Source organism: Lethenteron reissneri, chromosome 60, assembly GCF_015708825.2.
Source record: "Lethenteron reissneri isolate LAM-NWPU_2019-01 chromosome 60, ASM1570882v1, whole genome shotgun sequence".
NCBI classification, from domain to species: Eukaryota; Metazoa; Chordata; class Hyperoartia; order Petromyzontiformes; family Petromyzontidae; genus Lethenteron; species Lethenteron reissneri.
Genome location: NC_083838.1, coordinates 1,053,530 through 1,069,381, shown reverse-complemented (window position 1 = coordinate 1,069,381; position 15,852 = coordinate 1,053,530). Strand labels below are relative to the sequence as shown.

At 53.0% G+C, this 15,852-nt stretch overlaps 1 protein-coding gene and 1 pseudogene across 7 annotated transcripts; both read right to left on the bottom strand.

Moving 5' to 3' along the window:
* Positions 1-588: 588 nt before the first annotated feature.
* Positions 589-8,149, bottom strand: LOC133358058 (Fanconi anemia core complex-associated protein 24-like). Of its 7 annotated transcripts, XR_009757023.1 has the most exons (7): positions 7,988-8,149; positions 4,185-4,417; positions 3,178-3,317; positions 2,659-2,811; positions 1,590-1,868; positions 771-827; positions 589-737 (listed from the first exon to the last, which is right to left on the bottom strand). XR_009757023.1 is itself a non-coding variant. In XM_061576333.1 (6 exons), exons 2-5 carry the CDS (start codon positions 4,300-4,302, stop codon positions 1,611-1,613), a joined length of 669 nt encoding a protein of 222 aa, XP_061432317.1. In that variant the 5' UTR covers positions 4,303-4,417; positions 7,988-8,149; the 3' UTR covers positions 589-827; positions 1,590-1,610. The 7 variants fall into 7 exon arrangements, 6 of the variants coding, with proteins under 6 accessions (XP_061432317.1, XP_061432322.1, XP_061432321.1 ...); XM_061576333.1 differs by having other exon boundaries at positions 589-827; XM_061576338.1 differs by having other exon boundaries at positions 589-827; positions 1,590-1,745.
* Positions 8,150-12,203: 4,054 nt separating this feature from the next.
* LOC133357825 (protein arginine N-methyltransferase 5-like) overlaps positions 12,204-15,852 on the bottom strand; it is a 4,285-nt pseudogene continuing 636 nt past the window's right edge.

Below are 15,852 nucleotides of genomic sequence, written 5' to 3'. Positions count from 1 at the left end.
CTGAGCAGCTGCTGCTGCTGGTGCCTGGGCGGCCCCCACCTCGCTTCTCCCCGCTGGCGCACCCGGCCGCATTCTGGGAGGCCGCGGCTCTCGGCGACGACGGTAGCCGCCTCGACGACCCGAGCGCGGAAGAGAGCCAGAGCTGCTGTTTGGCATTAAGGGCTGCCCCTTGGCTCGTCCCACGCGAAGCGTGCCCAGGCTGCGCGGGGCAGGAGTGGTGAAGGAAGAGGCGGGGTGCAGAGGGCTTGCTCCGCCACAGAGGTCGCAAACGGGGTTTGATTCCTTACCCGGCCGCACCAGGGTCGCAAATGGGTACCCGGACCCGTACCCACTCGGGTAAGGGTACCCGTTTCCCTACCCGTACCCTACCCGAAATGAGTGACAAACGGTTACTCACCAGTGACTCACGGCCTACCCGTACCCGGCCGGCAGAGGTCGCAACCGGGTACCCGATACCCGGCTACCTGTACCCGGCCAAGTACGGGTAGCCATTTGCAACCTTGGCGCGGCCAGGTACGGATGCGGGTAAGGAATCAAAACCCGTTTGCGACCTCTACCGGCTGGAAACGGGTAGCCGGGTATCTGGTAGGGTACGGGTATCGGGTACCCGGTTGCGACCTCTGCTCTGCCGGCGTGGCCAAGGGAGCTTCCAAGTGGGAGGCCACTTGACTGTGGACTTTTCCAACTTCTGTGGCTTCTGCTGGGGTACCTTCACTGCACAAGAATAGGCGCTGCCACGAGGGGAAGATTTTCATCTGAGAATCTTCAGGTGAACATGTGAAGGGTTGAGGGGTCTCTTGTGTCTTCTCACCCCCCCAGTGTCCAGACTGAGGGACACACGGAGAGAAGAGAGCCAGCGTCAAACCACCTCATGTTTGTAAATACTCTCAAACCTGAAAAATAAAATTATCGTTTTGTGAATTGTGTTCTCTGTGGCTCCATGCTGTTAGAATTCTACTGTCATATTACTTAAGTATATAACACAACTATAATAGTCCATTTCATCTATGTGCTGTAATTATTCTATACACTTTAATATTATTTTGAATGTGTATGTATTTTTCTGTAACTGTAGTGGAGACACCTAGACCCATTACGTGAATCAAAAATAATTGATGATTCGATTTAATGCACGAGAGGTAAATAAAAAAACTTTATACACGGTCCTTTCATTTTTGGGCACTTAGTTACATTTGAAGCTGTAAATTGACAACCCCATCAACAAAAGAGTGTCGGACCAAAATGTAATTACATGTATCGAACGCACCTTCACTCAAGGCATTTGACATAGCTTACAAAACAATATGCAATGATTTAGTTAGCAGTGACGTGCTACAAGGATTGAGTGATAGTGTGCCCCTCCCCTAACCTTTCATGAGAAAGGTTAGGGGAGGGACAGGAAGGGGAGGTTTGGTCACTGCTCGAAGTGGCAAATAACCAGCGGGAATTAGCAGTTACGTGCTACAAGGATTGAGTGACAGTGATAGAGTGGTTTTTAGCGATCATGAAAGGTTAGGGGAGGGACAGGAAGCGATGGAGGGGCGAGGGGAGTTTTGATCACTGCTCGACGTGGCAAATACTTGTAGTACCGTGAGAGGCCCTCCCTGCCATCAGGGCCCCGTGCGCTGCGTGAAGAACGCCCGGACGCTGGCGGCAGCCCCTCGGCCGACCGCGACGGCGAGCTGCTCATCGGAGGCGGTGGACAGCGCGTGCAGGCTTGGGAAGCGCTCCAGTAGCGCCAGAGCCTTCACGCGCCCGATGCCCGGGATGTGCGTGACGCAGTCGAGAACGGCGGCGTCGCCAGAGCCCGGCGCGCCCCGCGAGGGGGAGAAGGGGTTAGTCCCGGGACTCTTGCCTTCCTCGGCCACCTGAGGACCAAACGGCGAGCATACCCATGGCCGTAGGGAGAACGTCAGCTTTTCTTTAACACAGCCGCACTTGATATTTATTCGATAGCCCCGGACGTGAGGAGAGAGGTAGGGCTCCTTGCCATCAAGGCCCCGTGCGCCAGGGTTAAGAATGTCCTTGCCTATGAATGTTCGTGTTGCAAAAATGAGGTGCCTACACAACTCCAGTTCTCACCACAGTGACACACAATCAACTTGACCTTGAGTTATGTTGCTGCAACCGCCGTCCCACCCCCCTACCCATGACCTCAGTCTCAGGATATTCAGCCGGGCTAGCGTAAATATGAATGTCATTAAACCCGCCACCACCCAACACAGGCAATTAGCAAGGTTTGTCACGTTAGCAAGGTGTATCACGTAAACAAAACATGCCAATTCGTTACTAGTACAGCACACCGGTGTGTTGGAGGGTTAAACCCACAAGATTTACAATTTGAGTACGACGTTTCGCCAGTAATTACTACCAGTATCATCAGACGGCAGCCAGATGTGTGGAGAAATCCTCCTGCTTCGTTCTTAAATAGAGGGATAAATGTGATGTCGTCACTTGTGAGCTAATCAGGTACGAAGGCCAGAGGTATGGTTCAATCTAACCCAAAAAAACTCTGGATAATATTGGTCTCGAAAGCCAACTATGAGTTAAAAGTGAGATTCAACTCGACCTTAAGATAAGTTACCCCACCGCCCCCACGGTGACTAGAGTCTCTGGACGCGCGGCCGGCCCAGCGCGATGCGCACGGCTCCTGCTCACCAGGTGGGCGACGACGAGCGCTGCTTCGGCCTGGCCGCTCACCGGGACGATGGCCATGCCCAGGTCGAGCACCACGAAGGCCTGCACGTCGGCAAAGTACTGCTCGCTCAGCGGCGTCAGCTCCACCAGCACCAGGGAGTTAGCGGCGCTCTTCTGTCTCACGTGAAAGACAAAGATCCCCCCCCACCCGTGTAGCCTTAAGCGGACTGCTGGGGCAAGCTGCTGTTAGTAGCGAGCAGCAGCACCCATGAAGGCTGGCACTGTGGCACACGAGGGGTGGATGGACAGCACAACGCCCGGCTGTCATGCCTCCCTCGCGACGATGTTGACACATTGCACCAGGTACTTTGCGCTGGTGTCGTGTTTTTGTACTGTTGTAACGTTCAGACCCCGTGCCCCTACTGGACATCTGTGACAAAAGAGCTTTATAGCTCATCGCATTCCCCCTGCAGTCTAAATAAATATGATTCTCAAGGCAGGAAGGTTTATGCTGTCGGCCGAATGCCGGCACGATCTCACCTTTCGGAAGCGCACGAGCCTGCGCTTGTAGTCGGAGCCGGTGACCTGGTCGCTCTCTGTGATGAACAGGAGGCAGGTGCGGTCCGAGAGCTGGAAGTCCGTGAGGCCCATCGCCTCCTCGAACACAAGTCGCACCTTTCCTGCACGCAGACACAAAGCACAACCCAGGTGTTTGTACGCAAACGCCAAACGGTCAGGATGTGAACGTTAAGATGCCGTCAAGCCTGGAGCACAGGGCCCTCGGGTATAACGAGGTGATGGTCTCGGCCCAGTTCACCAACAGTGGCTGCACAAATAAAGCGACATGAAATTTGGTTCTGCACAGAGGGTGATATACAGCCAAGAGTGAACAACATCAGTTTGAATGTCATCCGACGATCATCACTCTCAGTGGCGGAGTGGGTGGGAAAGTGTTGCCCTCCATACTTTGTAGAAACTGGCTACTTGAAGAAGTGATCTCAGAGGTAGCTCTTTGACATCCGCTTCCACGGGCTGTCCTCTCACACAAAGGTTTGAACTGCTCTTTAAGTTTAAAATAGATTATTCGTCTAATGATGCGACATAAACAGCACAATCGGGATATAATTGGGGAAAACAGTTTAAAAATAATGTACTATTTATTTTAATTTATGGGTCGGCATTTTAACCCATTCCAAGACGTCTGCAAGTTGCAGGGTGGGTATCCCGTTCACCGCTTAATCTCGGAAGGTGCAAGCGGTTAACGTTAATTTTATTTAGAAACACGCAGCGCCCTTTTTAAAGACACTGCTCATTGCAGAAAACCGTAGCGACACGACCGTGCTGTGATAGCTGGATCCAAACTGTGCCACACATCCTCCCGCATGGTCTTGTGGATGCCTCGTACCAATAAAGTTTAAATTTTTTTCTTCCGATTCCATTCCGATGACGTACGCATATATCATCGGAATGGAATCAAAAGATGATATACGTGTACACATACGTCATCGGAAATGGTTCATATCGCAACGCTCATCATGACCACGCACCGGATAGCGCCTGTGCCACCTGCGTTCCCCTCCACTTCTCGCTGATGAGCACGTGCCCGGGGGGCACGCTCGTGCCAGGCCGGGCAGGGGTGGCCCCCCTCACGCAGGACTCATTCATGCCGACACCGACGCTGCCCGCCTCTCGCTCGGGGTCCGATCAGCGTCCCCGCTCACTCGCCGGGAAACACTGTGCGCAGCTACCCCACTGGGTACCAGTGCTCCGGGCACCAACACTGAAACGCAGAGAAATGGTGAAGAGTGGACGTGTATGCTGAACTTATTTCGCGGCGTACGATAGCCAAGCGTGCTAATAGGGGGTATGATCGTGCTAATCGGAGGTGAGGCATGGCTTAGTGTGGGCGGTGGTGGGGCTATTGGCAGGGTTCAGGTCAGTTTGAAGGTTGGTACTCGGGGCTGAGTTTGCTTCCCATTGTAACTCAGCGGCATTGGCAGAGCTGATGATGAAAAACACAAATTACAATGAAAGTCACATTTTTTTTTTAAAGCCTCACTGAGTCTACCGGCTACATGTCAGGAGAGTCCTGCCAGGTGTTTGCAGTGGACGATGTAGGGTAGGGCTGAACGATTTGGGGAAAATATCTAATTGCGATTTTTCTGACAGATATTGCAATTTGATTTGCGATAAATTTTTAAGTCAAGCTTCAGTTCAATATTCACTGTGTAATAGATTTAAAACATGTGATGGAGCATTCCCACATGATACCATCACAATATGAACTGCTCTTTCTATTCTAAGGATGAGAACTTAAAAGATATTAATTGCTTCCAACATGTATTTATTAAAATGTTTTAATTGAAATAGAACAAACATAGAACAATTAAGTTAAATAAAGTTATAATAATATTCCAATAAGAAAGTAATAAGACTTTTTAAATTGCCAAAAATCGCGGCCTTTGCAATTTGCTAATCGCATTGTTTCAAATAGCGATTTCGATTTGAAATCGATTAATTGTTCAGCCCTAGTGTAGGAGCGGTAATAATTGGTATGTGTAGTGTACTCCCCTTTGAGCAATTTGTGGTGCAATTTTTTCAAATTAAAAACAATTCTTTGGATTGTGATTCTTGCACACAATGACGTCATAGGGCCTCCTCCCAATATTTCCTGTGAAGATCAAATCTGGAGAGAACAATCTATCGTCATACCAGAATCATAATGCAGGCCAGACAACCGTACATTTCAAAGCCACACTCAGAGACCTGTACAAAAAGCACTCGGCCTTTGTGCATAGCGCAAAAAACATCAGCAGTTTGTAAAGAAGGTCGCAGACAAAGCCCCTGCCACAAAACGAACCACAACACAGTACCTCGCTGATCTCATCAAAGAGCATAAACCACCATCACGTGAACTCCGTTCATCCTCGTGCGCTTTCAGATGCGCTTCTGCGGCCACCTGGAACGCTCTTCCGATATTAGGAAGCCACCGGAGCTATGCACCTTTAAATCTGGATTGAAAACTCAATTCTTTAGAAGAGTTTTTTTGTGTTAGTTAGTTGCCCCGCACTACCAATTAGCACGGTTGGCTTAGGTATGATGCTAAATTTAAACAAAACCGTGCTGATGCATCCTAATGACAACAGAACCTGCCCACTATCACTGTCAGTCACTTTTGCTCAATTGATATTGACCGTGACCTAAGAAAACACGAGGGGCAACGGTGCAGTTCTTTGGGAACTGCTGATGATGGTTCCTGCAAAATAATGCAGAGTTAGGCCGCCTACCCACCCCCCATCGTGGTCGCATTTTCTGCGGTAACCACAATGGCTTACAACAGAAACAAATGTATACACAGAATATAAATATTCTTGGTTCTTTTAGTAAAGTCACGTAGAAGGGTAATAATAAAAATATAAAACAATACAATTTACGACGTTTCGAGTGCAACACAAGCAATCATCATCAGGTGTGAAATCCAAAGCATTTTCTTGTTTTATATTTGTATTATTTCCCTTCTACGTGACTTTACCGAAAGAACCAATAATATGAATCCCTGCAGTCACGAAAGCTTTAAATCAAAAGTATATAAATAGATAAATGGACACGTCATGACCAATATAAGAGTGTTATTAAGCTATTCTCACGATACAGTATTAAGCAGCAGTTAAAGGAACGCAGTCGCCTTCCCATTCACCAGTACCTCAAGAACGTCTCTCGCCATCGCTGGAAACCACGCAAAGCCATGGAGGGCCCACACGCCAAGCCATGGAGAGGACCTCCACTCCAAGCCATGGAGAGGGCCCACACGCCAAGTCATGGAGAGGGCCCACACGCCAAGCCATGGAGAGGACCCACACACCAAGCCATGGAGGGGGCCCACACACCAAGCCATGGAGGACCCACACACCAAGCCATGGAGGACCCACACACCAAGCCATGGAGAGGGCCCACACGCAAAGACATGGAGGGCCCACACGCCAAGCCATGGAGAGGGCCCACACGCCAAGCCATGGAGAGGGCCCACACGCCAAGCCATGGAGAACCCACACACCAAGCCATGGAGAGGACCTCCACTCCAAGCCATGGAGAGGGCCCACACGCCAAGCCATGGAGAGGGCCCACACGCCAAGCCATGGAGGGGGCCCACACGCCAAGCCATGGAGGGGGCCCATGCGCTTCACAACTTCAACCGTGGGAGTTCAACCCCCGGTGCAGTTTGGAGAGCTGAATGGAGTTCACAAGAACTCGCAAACACCGCCCTGGTGTGATAAACCCAACGCAGAAAATCCCTGGTTTTTTTTATCTTCCACTAAGCTCACGATGCACCCCTGAACCGCATCCGCCATCGCAGCAGTAGAGTCGGATACCCTGGGGCTCAGATTTAAAGTTCTAACCCCTCCAGTAGCAGCGGTGCGACTGTGGTCATCCAGAGCAGAGGCCGTGCAACGTCCAGCGACGCAATGCCCCGAGCCACAAATACGAAGCAGACATCAGAGCGACGATGATGATGCTGATGATACACTCCGCTGCTCCTGACGCAAATGTCTGGCTTGACCACCTCAATGTGTCGAGATGTTGACTACCTCGCCTGGTGTACAGGAGGTCGCGAGTTAGATCCCGACCCTGACGCCTGCTGCTGCTGTATATTTGTAGTTTTCGTGTCTCTCTCTCATCATCATCATCACGGTGGCTAGGAGATGTTACTACCTCGCCTGGTGTGCAGGAGGTCGTGGGTTAGATCCCGACCCTGTTACCTGCTGCTGTATATTTGTAGTTTTCGTGTCTCTCTCTCATCATCATCACGGTGGCTAGGAGATGTTAACTACCTCGCCTGGTCTACAGAGGTCGTGGGTTAGATCCCGACCCTGATGCCTGCTGCTGTATATTTGTAGTTCGCGTGTTTCCTCTCTCTCCGTGGTCGCGTGGATTTATCTACACGTCCCTCCGGGTTTCCCCTCCACATTTAAAGTCAACATCACCACGAGTTTGGAGTATTTGGTCGCTGCTATAAATGTTTATATGACGACGATAAGCCCATCTTGTTATGTTATAGTTTGTGAACGCCAGGTCGCTGCTGAACAAGAGCTACTCAGGCAAGGCGGGCCTTAACCTCCGTCTCACGGAGGCCTTACCTGGTCAAATAAAAATATACTTTAGTTTGTAAATAGAATGCCACATTGTGGTTGTTGCTCTGCACGAACGAAGAAGCATCATCGGCCATTATCGATTCACTGCTGGATGAGGACCCTCCCTCAGCAGCGAGCCGGCGCCACCGCTCCCAACCCTGCCAGAGCGAAACAAATCTGAGCCGGCGGCTCCTACAGCAGCAGCAGAGATCGTCGCCTACCACGGCAGCCGTCGTCAGCACCACGGCAGCCGTCGTCAGCACCACGGCAGCCGTCGTCAGCACCAGGGCAGCCGTCGTCAGCACCGCCGTCCGAGGCGGCGTTGAGTCGCTCCGCGCCTCGTGGAGGCCGCCACTCTGACCCCTCCTCACCTCCCTCCAACTTTGGCGCCAATTTTTTTGCACACGGATGAGGGGGGGAGGGGGGGGGGTAATCCCGTGGATCGATTCGCGTGAATCGCGAACGCGCTGCGTTGACACTGGGGAATCGAACGGTCTGTGAAAGCGCTTTGGAATCGATCTAAACAATGGAAAATTTAGAATCGATTCTTATGAATAAATTACCGCACGCACACCGGCGCCTGCTACCCACGTGACCAGCTCTCCGGCCAATGGGAAGCCGTCTCCATGCCCTTGCCCGTGTACCCGAAACGTCGCCTATAATGTGTCGTTTCCTGTTAAAGCCGCACTCTTATTAACGACAGTGTCGAGTTTGAAAGCGACCATGAAGTCAAGACCGTGGTGGAGGTTCTCACGAATGGACGAGCAGGCAAGGCGCCTCACAATGCCGCCTGCCGCTCGCCACCAGATGGCGGTGGCGTCACCACGGCGCCTGTGCCAGGGCTAGGTGCACGCTGCAGGCAGACATGGGTTGGCCGATGAGATGACCGGCAGATGCACCACCAGCTGTTGTGCCCCCTACTGCGCCAACTTGCTGCATTTTATCCGTCCGGCGCTCCGCTCGTTTGTTGTGAGCGTCGCTCCTCCGCCCTCCGTTGTTGCAGGAGGGCGACTGCCTCCAACTGCCCAGCAGTAGCAGCGTCCTTCACGAGCCTCCTCCTCCACAGAGGCCGACCCAAGACTCCACACACGAACTCCGAGTCCCGGTTCGCCCGCCCTGATATCTCCCCAGGTGTGGCTAGGCCACGTGGCTAAACTCCGCCTCCAGCTACGCCCTCTTGTGGAACCTTCGAGCAGTTTCCCGGAGCATCTCGGTCAACCACACCTATTACCTTTGCCCCAGATACCTCTTTCTCCGACTGCATGTTATCTAACCGTACCCGTGCTTCCCTTGCCCAGCCAGCAGGTGTCGTCATGTCATTACGCACATTCTGATTCTGTACATTATAAACGTGTGTTTAGAGTGTTTGACTGCTGTTATACATTTGCACGTGATAAGCCACCTCGATCCTGACGCTTGCTGCTGTATATTGCAGTCTGCGCATCTCTCATCATCACGCGGCTGGGAGATGTTAACTACCTCGCCTGGTATACAGGAGGTCGTGGGTTAAATCCTGACCCAGAGCCTGCCGTATATTTGGAGTTTGCGGTGTCTCACTCTCCCCGTGGTCACATGGAGTTTTCTCCGGGTTCCCTCCGCGTTTTCCCCTCCACATTTAGAATCAACATCACGCATTTAGAGCATTTGGCTGCTACTATAAATGTCCACGTGATGATGATAAGCCACCAATTTGTTGAGCTTTAATTATTTGTGATGACCAGGCCGCTTCTGTACATAGCTCAGTGGGGCCTAAAACGTGGTACAATAAGTTTATCGTTTATATTGGTCATAGTTGGATGCAAGATTATAGAATACTGCCCTTAACAATCTTCCGTGAGTACTCTTTGTTGTTGTTGTGTGGAGACACGATGGCAGTCGTGTTTTCAGTTGCTCTGATTTTACATTTCTCTGAATGTTGTGTCGGCAGTCCCCATCTCTCGTTTACACAACCCTGAGCCTGCGGTGGCGATTTCACATTCAGGCATATCCATAGGACGTCGCCACAAAGCCGGTACTTATTTTATCTACCAGAGAAGGCCCATGGGCTGAGCCATCTGGCCCATTTACTAATTAGCATTATACATTTTACTACACGTGGCCTATTGTATACTTTTAAATCCACAGTCCGATTAGTAAGGTTTGTCACAAACAGAACATGCCAATTCGTCACTAGTACAGCACACCAGTGTGTTGGAGAGCCAAGCCACAACATTTACAATCTGAGTATGATGTTTCGCCAGTAATTACAACTAGCTTCATCAGATTTGTTTACGTAACAAACCTTACTAATTTGGCTGTCGGGTGGTTGCGGGTTTAACGACAATACATTAACGCGATCTAAACCAAAAAAAACCTGTATTATGGATATTGGTCGCGAAAGCCTACGTATTTAACGAGTGCTCTCGTTTAACAGTAAATGATCACCGCAACAAGTGGATGCGTTTACAAACCTCGCAATGTTTTCACCGCAGTTCGGATTAAGAAGTAACTTTTGTTTTTATTTTTCCCCAACGCAAGCTTCCAATTCGATACAAAACATCACAGGGGGTGGGTGGGCAGTCACCATCAGCGAGCCATGGCGTTCGTGTGGGGTGAGGCGGACGGGGGTGAGGGACCATGCATAGGACACAGTCTTGGAACGTGAACAATGCAAACAACACGTTTGTTCAAAACGACGGCGCCGTTCCCCCCGATGTCGGTGTGAACGAGCTTAGCGCGCCGCTTCGTGAGCTGGCAAACGAGGTGGAGACCACCGGAGCCACGGGGACGTGGGAGAGGAGTGGTCCAAAATGCTTGGCAAGCACCGCGCAAGGCGACGTTCGCGGCGACGCGGGTCGGCGTCGGTGGCGGAGTGGAATCAGAACCGGACCTGCACTGGCTGCCGCTTCGCCGAGCTGCGTTGACTGGCGTGGTGAAGTACGGTAAAATGAGTGACGTGAGGAGCGCGGGGGTGGGGAGGGGGAGCCCTCGTTGACAAATCGTGATGATTCAGGCTTGCGATTGACAGTAAGAATCATTATTTTGAAACGTTTCTGTTCTCCAAATTCCGAGTCCACTGCCATCGCGGCGCGATGCCACGATATAAACGATCCACCGTCGTTGACAGAATCGGCAAATTCGTCACGCGCCTACCGCATCAACGCCGTCGTCCAAGAAGCACGCGAACTTGAAGTAGTGAGCGCACACGGACACGCACACAGACACGCACACACGCACACAGACACGCACACGCTAAGCCGTGGCTGGGCTCAAATAAATCTTAAACTGGGCATGGACCGTATTCGGAGGCGGCCAAAGTTTTCAAAACTTTTCTACTTTACCAGGTAAGGCCCCACTGATCTATGTGGCTATTTTTTTCAAAAGCAACCTGGCCACCACAAATGACAGCTCTACGAAGTGGCTTATCATCATCACGTGAAAATTTATAGCAGCCAAAGGAGCCAGGCCTGAGCCAGGCTGTGACTATGAATACGGACCTTAGTCTGAGCAACTAAAGTGGTGAAATATGTAGACACTCTTAGTTAACGGATGTTGGAGTGATTCATGAAATTCCTCCTCCCACATTAATTGGCAGCCAATCGGTGATTGCAGCAAATCTTTTCGTACACATGACCATTATAAATGTTGTGTCTTCCTCAGCGCACCATCTCGAATAACATTACCACCTCATCTCTTTATTATAATTATCTGGAATGCGTCTTCACTTGGACTCGCCATATCTCGCCTCGTTAGGGCGGGACACGCTTATGTCATTGGTCGGCGGTGGTCGTCATCGTCACACGTGAGAGGTGGCTCTCGGCCCCACACGCGATCATCGCTGGACTAAAAAAAAGGAGCGAAAAAATAAACGCTTCACGCTTTAGCGTCGAATACTTCCGTCGCTAATTAATTTACCAACAGTGGGGGTGGTGGGGGGGGGGGGTGGCGGTGACGCGGTGAAGCGGTGACGCGACCCAGCGGCGGCGGGGTAGCGGTGTTCCGCTGCTCTTCGTCGCACGGAGGTTCGCGGTTCGAGCGGCCGCCCCGGTTAATACTGCGGTGCGCATCAGTCCCGAGAAATACCAGCCACGCGCCTGTGCGCTTCTCACGGCGGACGTCATAAAGATGCCGTGACGGCCATTCGCAAGAGCAGGCAACTGTGGCGCCGGCGTCGCGGTCCGACTTTGCTACAACTGAAACTCCCCAACCCCCCCCAAACCCCCACCGCAATGGACTCAACGTGAACAACGCGTGGCAAAGCCGGTCGTGCTCCCCCCCCCCACCTTGCTACTTCGAAAACTTGGCAGAAACCCTCCTGAAAAAGAAAGACCAAGAGTCCGCACGCGAGACTCGGCGAGGCTTTCCTGGGTAACGAGCGCAACGACGACGACGGAGGCGGAAATGGGACGCCGCGTGCGCAAATGCCTCTCCCTTCTCTCTCCCCCTCTCTCTCCCCTCTCTCCCCCCTCTCTCTCTCCTCTCTCCTCTCTCTCTCCGCGTGGTTCACAGGCCGATGGTGGAGGAGCGTCCCGCGGGGTTGTGCAAGACGGACGTCATCGGGGACGTGATGGCCCACTCGTACCACACCTTCTGCTGGTTGCAGCAGCGCCAGAAGCGGAGGCACACCGTGTCGCCGCTCCGCACGGGCATGGGGTGCTGGGGGGGGGTTGGGGAGGGGGGGGGCGAGACGGCGCGTTGACGGAATACAACGGGCGGGTCAGGGGTCACGGTGTACAGCGAGCACGTTGGGTGCGGTCGCTGTTGTTCTCAAGGCCTTAAATTACTGCGGTTAAGCGAGCGTCTATGAAGGCCGGCACGGCACACGAGGGGGTGGGTGGCCAGCACCACACCCGGCCGCCTTTGTCTCCCCAGTGGCGATGTTTACTACACACCGCACCAGGTACTCATTTGAGGCCGAGTCGATTTAGGGGAGGCCCAGGACCGGTTCAAATAATCGTCACTGATGTTGGCCGCGAGTGGCAATCGAACTCGGGTCGCCAGGTTCGTAGCGCAGTGCGCGAACCGCTACACCACCGCTCCCCACACACAGACACACACACACAGCTACACACACACACAGCACCACACACAGCAGCACTACACAGACACAGCACCACACACACACACACAGCACCACACACACACAGCTGCCGTGGCAAGAGCCGACCAGGAGCCTCCTGAGACTCGGTGGGGGAGGCTCTCCCTGGGCGAAGCAGCATGGCGTGGGGCTCGTAGGGCCTTGCTGGGCGTAAACATTTGAGAGGCTCGCGTTGTAATTGCCGCGGGGGTTCATACTTGGCTTACCTTGATGGGGAAGAGAATGGGAAACCAGGAGAACATGCAGGGAGAGTGGGTCTCGGGAATGAATGCCTGCAAAACAAAACGCCGCCCCCACCGTCTGTTACACCGTCACCTCCTGTTTTGGACATAAGCGCACCCTGATATGAGCGCACAGTCGGTTCATCGAGCGTCACGTCTGTCGTACGCCCCGCGTTCAATCGAGTTGCCAAAAGTCGCCAGGCAGCGGGGGCGAGAAGGGGCTCCATCGGTCAGAACTTGATAGACACCAAAGTACCACTATCGAGTTTGTATCGAAACAAACCTCCCCCCCCCCCTCAACCCGGGTGGTGCGGCCGCTGGCTGGATTCGAACAGCGGAACCTCTGCAACAGTCGGCCAACAGCGCCACCACGGCTGGGCAGCGACACCCACCAACGACGCACGCACGATGTATCGTGGCCAGGGCGATAAGCTAAAGCTAAACATGTTTTTTGTTATTTTCCCGGGCGTGAGGCCCACCGAGCTATGTAGCTCTTTTTCAGTAAAGCGACCCGGCTATTACAAGCGATAGCTCGATGAAGTGGCGGCTGATCATCGTGTGGAAGTGATGGCAGCAGAATACCCTGAACGCGTGTTGTTGATTCTAAATGTGGAAGGAAAACCGTAGCACTCAAAGAAAATCCACGCAACCACGGGGAGAGAGACACTCAAACTCCAAATATACAGCATCAGGCGTCAGGGTCGGGATCGAACCCACGACCTCCTGTACACCAGGCGAGGTAGTTAACATCTCCCAGCCACCGTGATAATGAGTGAGAGAGACGCAGACTGCAATATACAGCAGCAAGCGTCAGGGTCGCGATCGAGGTGGCTTATGACGTGGAAATGTATAGCAGCAGTCAAACACTCTAAACGCACGTTTATAATGTACAGAATCAGAAAGTGTGTAATACAGCAAGGGTCAGGTTTCGGGATCGACGAGGGAGTTAACATCTCGACACTGTGGTGCGTGTCCCGGGATGGGTGGGAACGGCTCGCGCAGCGCTACCGCACGTGTGTGCGATGTCGCCAGCACACGTACTTAGCGTCACGTCCTTGTACAGCACCGTCTCAAAGTATCCCGCGAAGCCGTGCAGCACCGTGTCTGTGCTGATGGGGAACTCCAGGGCTTTTGTAGCGGCTGTTGTCCTTCCCGGGCTCTGTTCACAACACAAAGTCACAGGACCCCCGTGAAGCCTCAACAGACCTTTTGGGCGAATGTTCGTTGGTACCGGGGAACCCGACGAGCCGTGAAGCTCTTTTTCCAACAGGCGACGTCCGGCAGCTCACCTGAGTTGGGATGCACGAACGTGAAGCAGGGCTGTGGCTGGCCAGCTCGTGGTAGTTGTGAAGGCGCACCACGTAGGGCATCTCCAAGTGGGCCTGGGCAAACACGGCGCACACACACACAAGCGTCACGGCACACACTAGTGTCACGGCGCACACACACACAAGTGTCACCGCACACACACATAAGCGTGTTTGAATGAGTGAGTGAATGAGTGGATAATTGAGTGAATGAGCGAGTGAATGAGTGAATGCGAGTGGGATAGCGGCCTCACCTCTGGATCTTTGTCCTTTTCGCGGCAGGCGCGCACCTCGTTGTAGAGCTTGGACGAGGAGATGGGAGAGATGTAGGAGGTGTACTCACGCGGGATGCTGATGCCGTCCTCTGAGGGGACACAGCAGCGGCGTGTTATACTTTTGTTATATTTTTATTGTTATATTTCTATTGTTATATTTTTATTGTTATATCCCCATTGTGCCATCGCTCATTTTGTCAGCAAGAAACGTAAACCGTCATCACGCAGACTCCGGTGCTCATCCTCGCAGCAGCAGCAGCAGCAGCAGCTTTTGGCTCAGCCATCGCCTCATCGCGCGGCGCTTTCCTCTGCGCTTCTGCGGCCGTCTGGAACGCGCTCTTCAGGCAAGGTCATGCGGTCATGGGCCGGGTGGCGGCGCGTGAAGTGACACCCGTGTGTGTGTGTACGTGCTTGCGTGTACGTGCGTGTATGTGCGTGTGTACGTGCGTGCGTGTATGTGCGTGTATGTGCGTGTGTGTACGTGCTTGCGTGTATGTGCGTGTGTACGTGCGTGTTGGAGGTAGTCGCCCTCCAACAACAATGGAGGGCGGAGGAGCGACGCTCACAACAACGAGCGGAGCGCCGGGTGTCTAAAGCACAGCAAGTTGGTACAGTAGGGGGCACAGGTGGTGCATCAGCCAGTCATCTCGGTCATCTCGGTCAGTCGACCCGTGGCACCTGCTGGGTCTGCCCCGTGACCTCCTGCCAGCGGGCGTTCGACACTTCACGTGGCCTCAAGGTGCACAAGCGTCGTGGTGATGTCACCGCTACTTAGTGGTGAATGGCGGTTGTGTGTTGTGTGTACGTGCGTGCGTGTACGTGCGTGTGTACGTACGTGCGTGTATGTGTGTTGTGTACGTGTGTGTGTACGTACGTGTGTACGTGCGTGTGTGTACGTGTGTACGTGCTAGTGTGTGTGTATACGTGCGTGCGTGTACGTGCAAGTGTGTGTGTGTACGTGCGTGCGTGTACGTGCTCGTGTGTACGTGTACGCCAGGACTCTCTACCCGAGAGGAAGCGCTGCGCCCCATCCAGGCACTCGGGGGAGTTCGTTGTCGCCGAAGGAGCCCAGCAGCTCGCTCACAATGATGTCGGCCTTCTCGGGCGCCAGCCACTCGCGCATGTCGCACGACACCACGGTCACGCGGTCTCCCCACTCCTCCGCCTTCCAGTTCTCCAGCCTGGGTGACGTGACGTATGCACGGT

What these genes read in the sequence shown, in the direction of transcription:
- LOC133358058 (XM_061576333.1), bottom strand. Translation starts at nt 4,302, where the DNA reads ATGAATGAGTCCTGCGTGAGGGGGGCCACCCCTGCCCGGCCTGGCACG. An exon ending in GGTGGCACAGGCGCTATCCG is followed by an intron (nt 3,318 to 4,184) that starts GTGCGTGGTCAT and finishes GTCTGCGTGCAG; the next exon opens with GAAAGGTGCGACTTGTGTTC. An exon ending in CGCTCGTCGTCGCCCACCTG is followed by an intron (nt 1,869 to 2,658) that starts GTGAGCAGGAGC and finishes TTTGGTCCTCAG; the next exon opens with GTGGCCGAGGAAGGCAAGAG.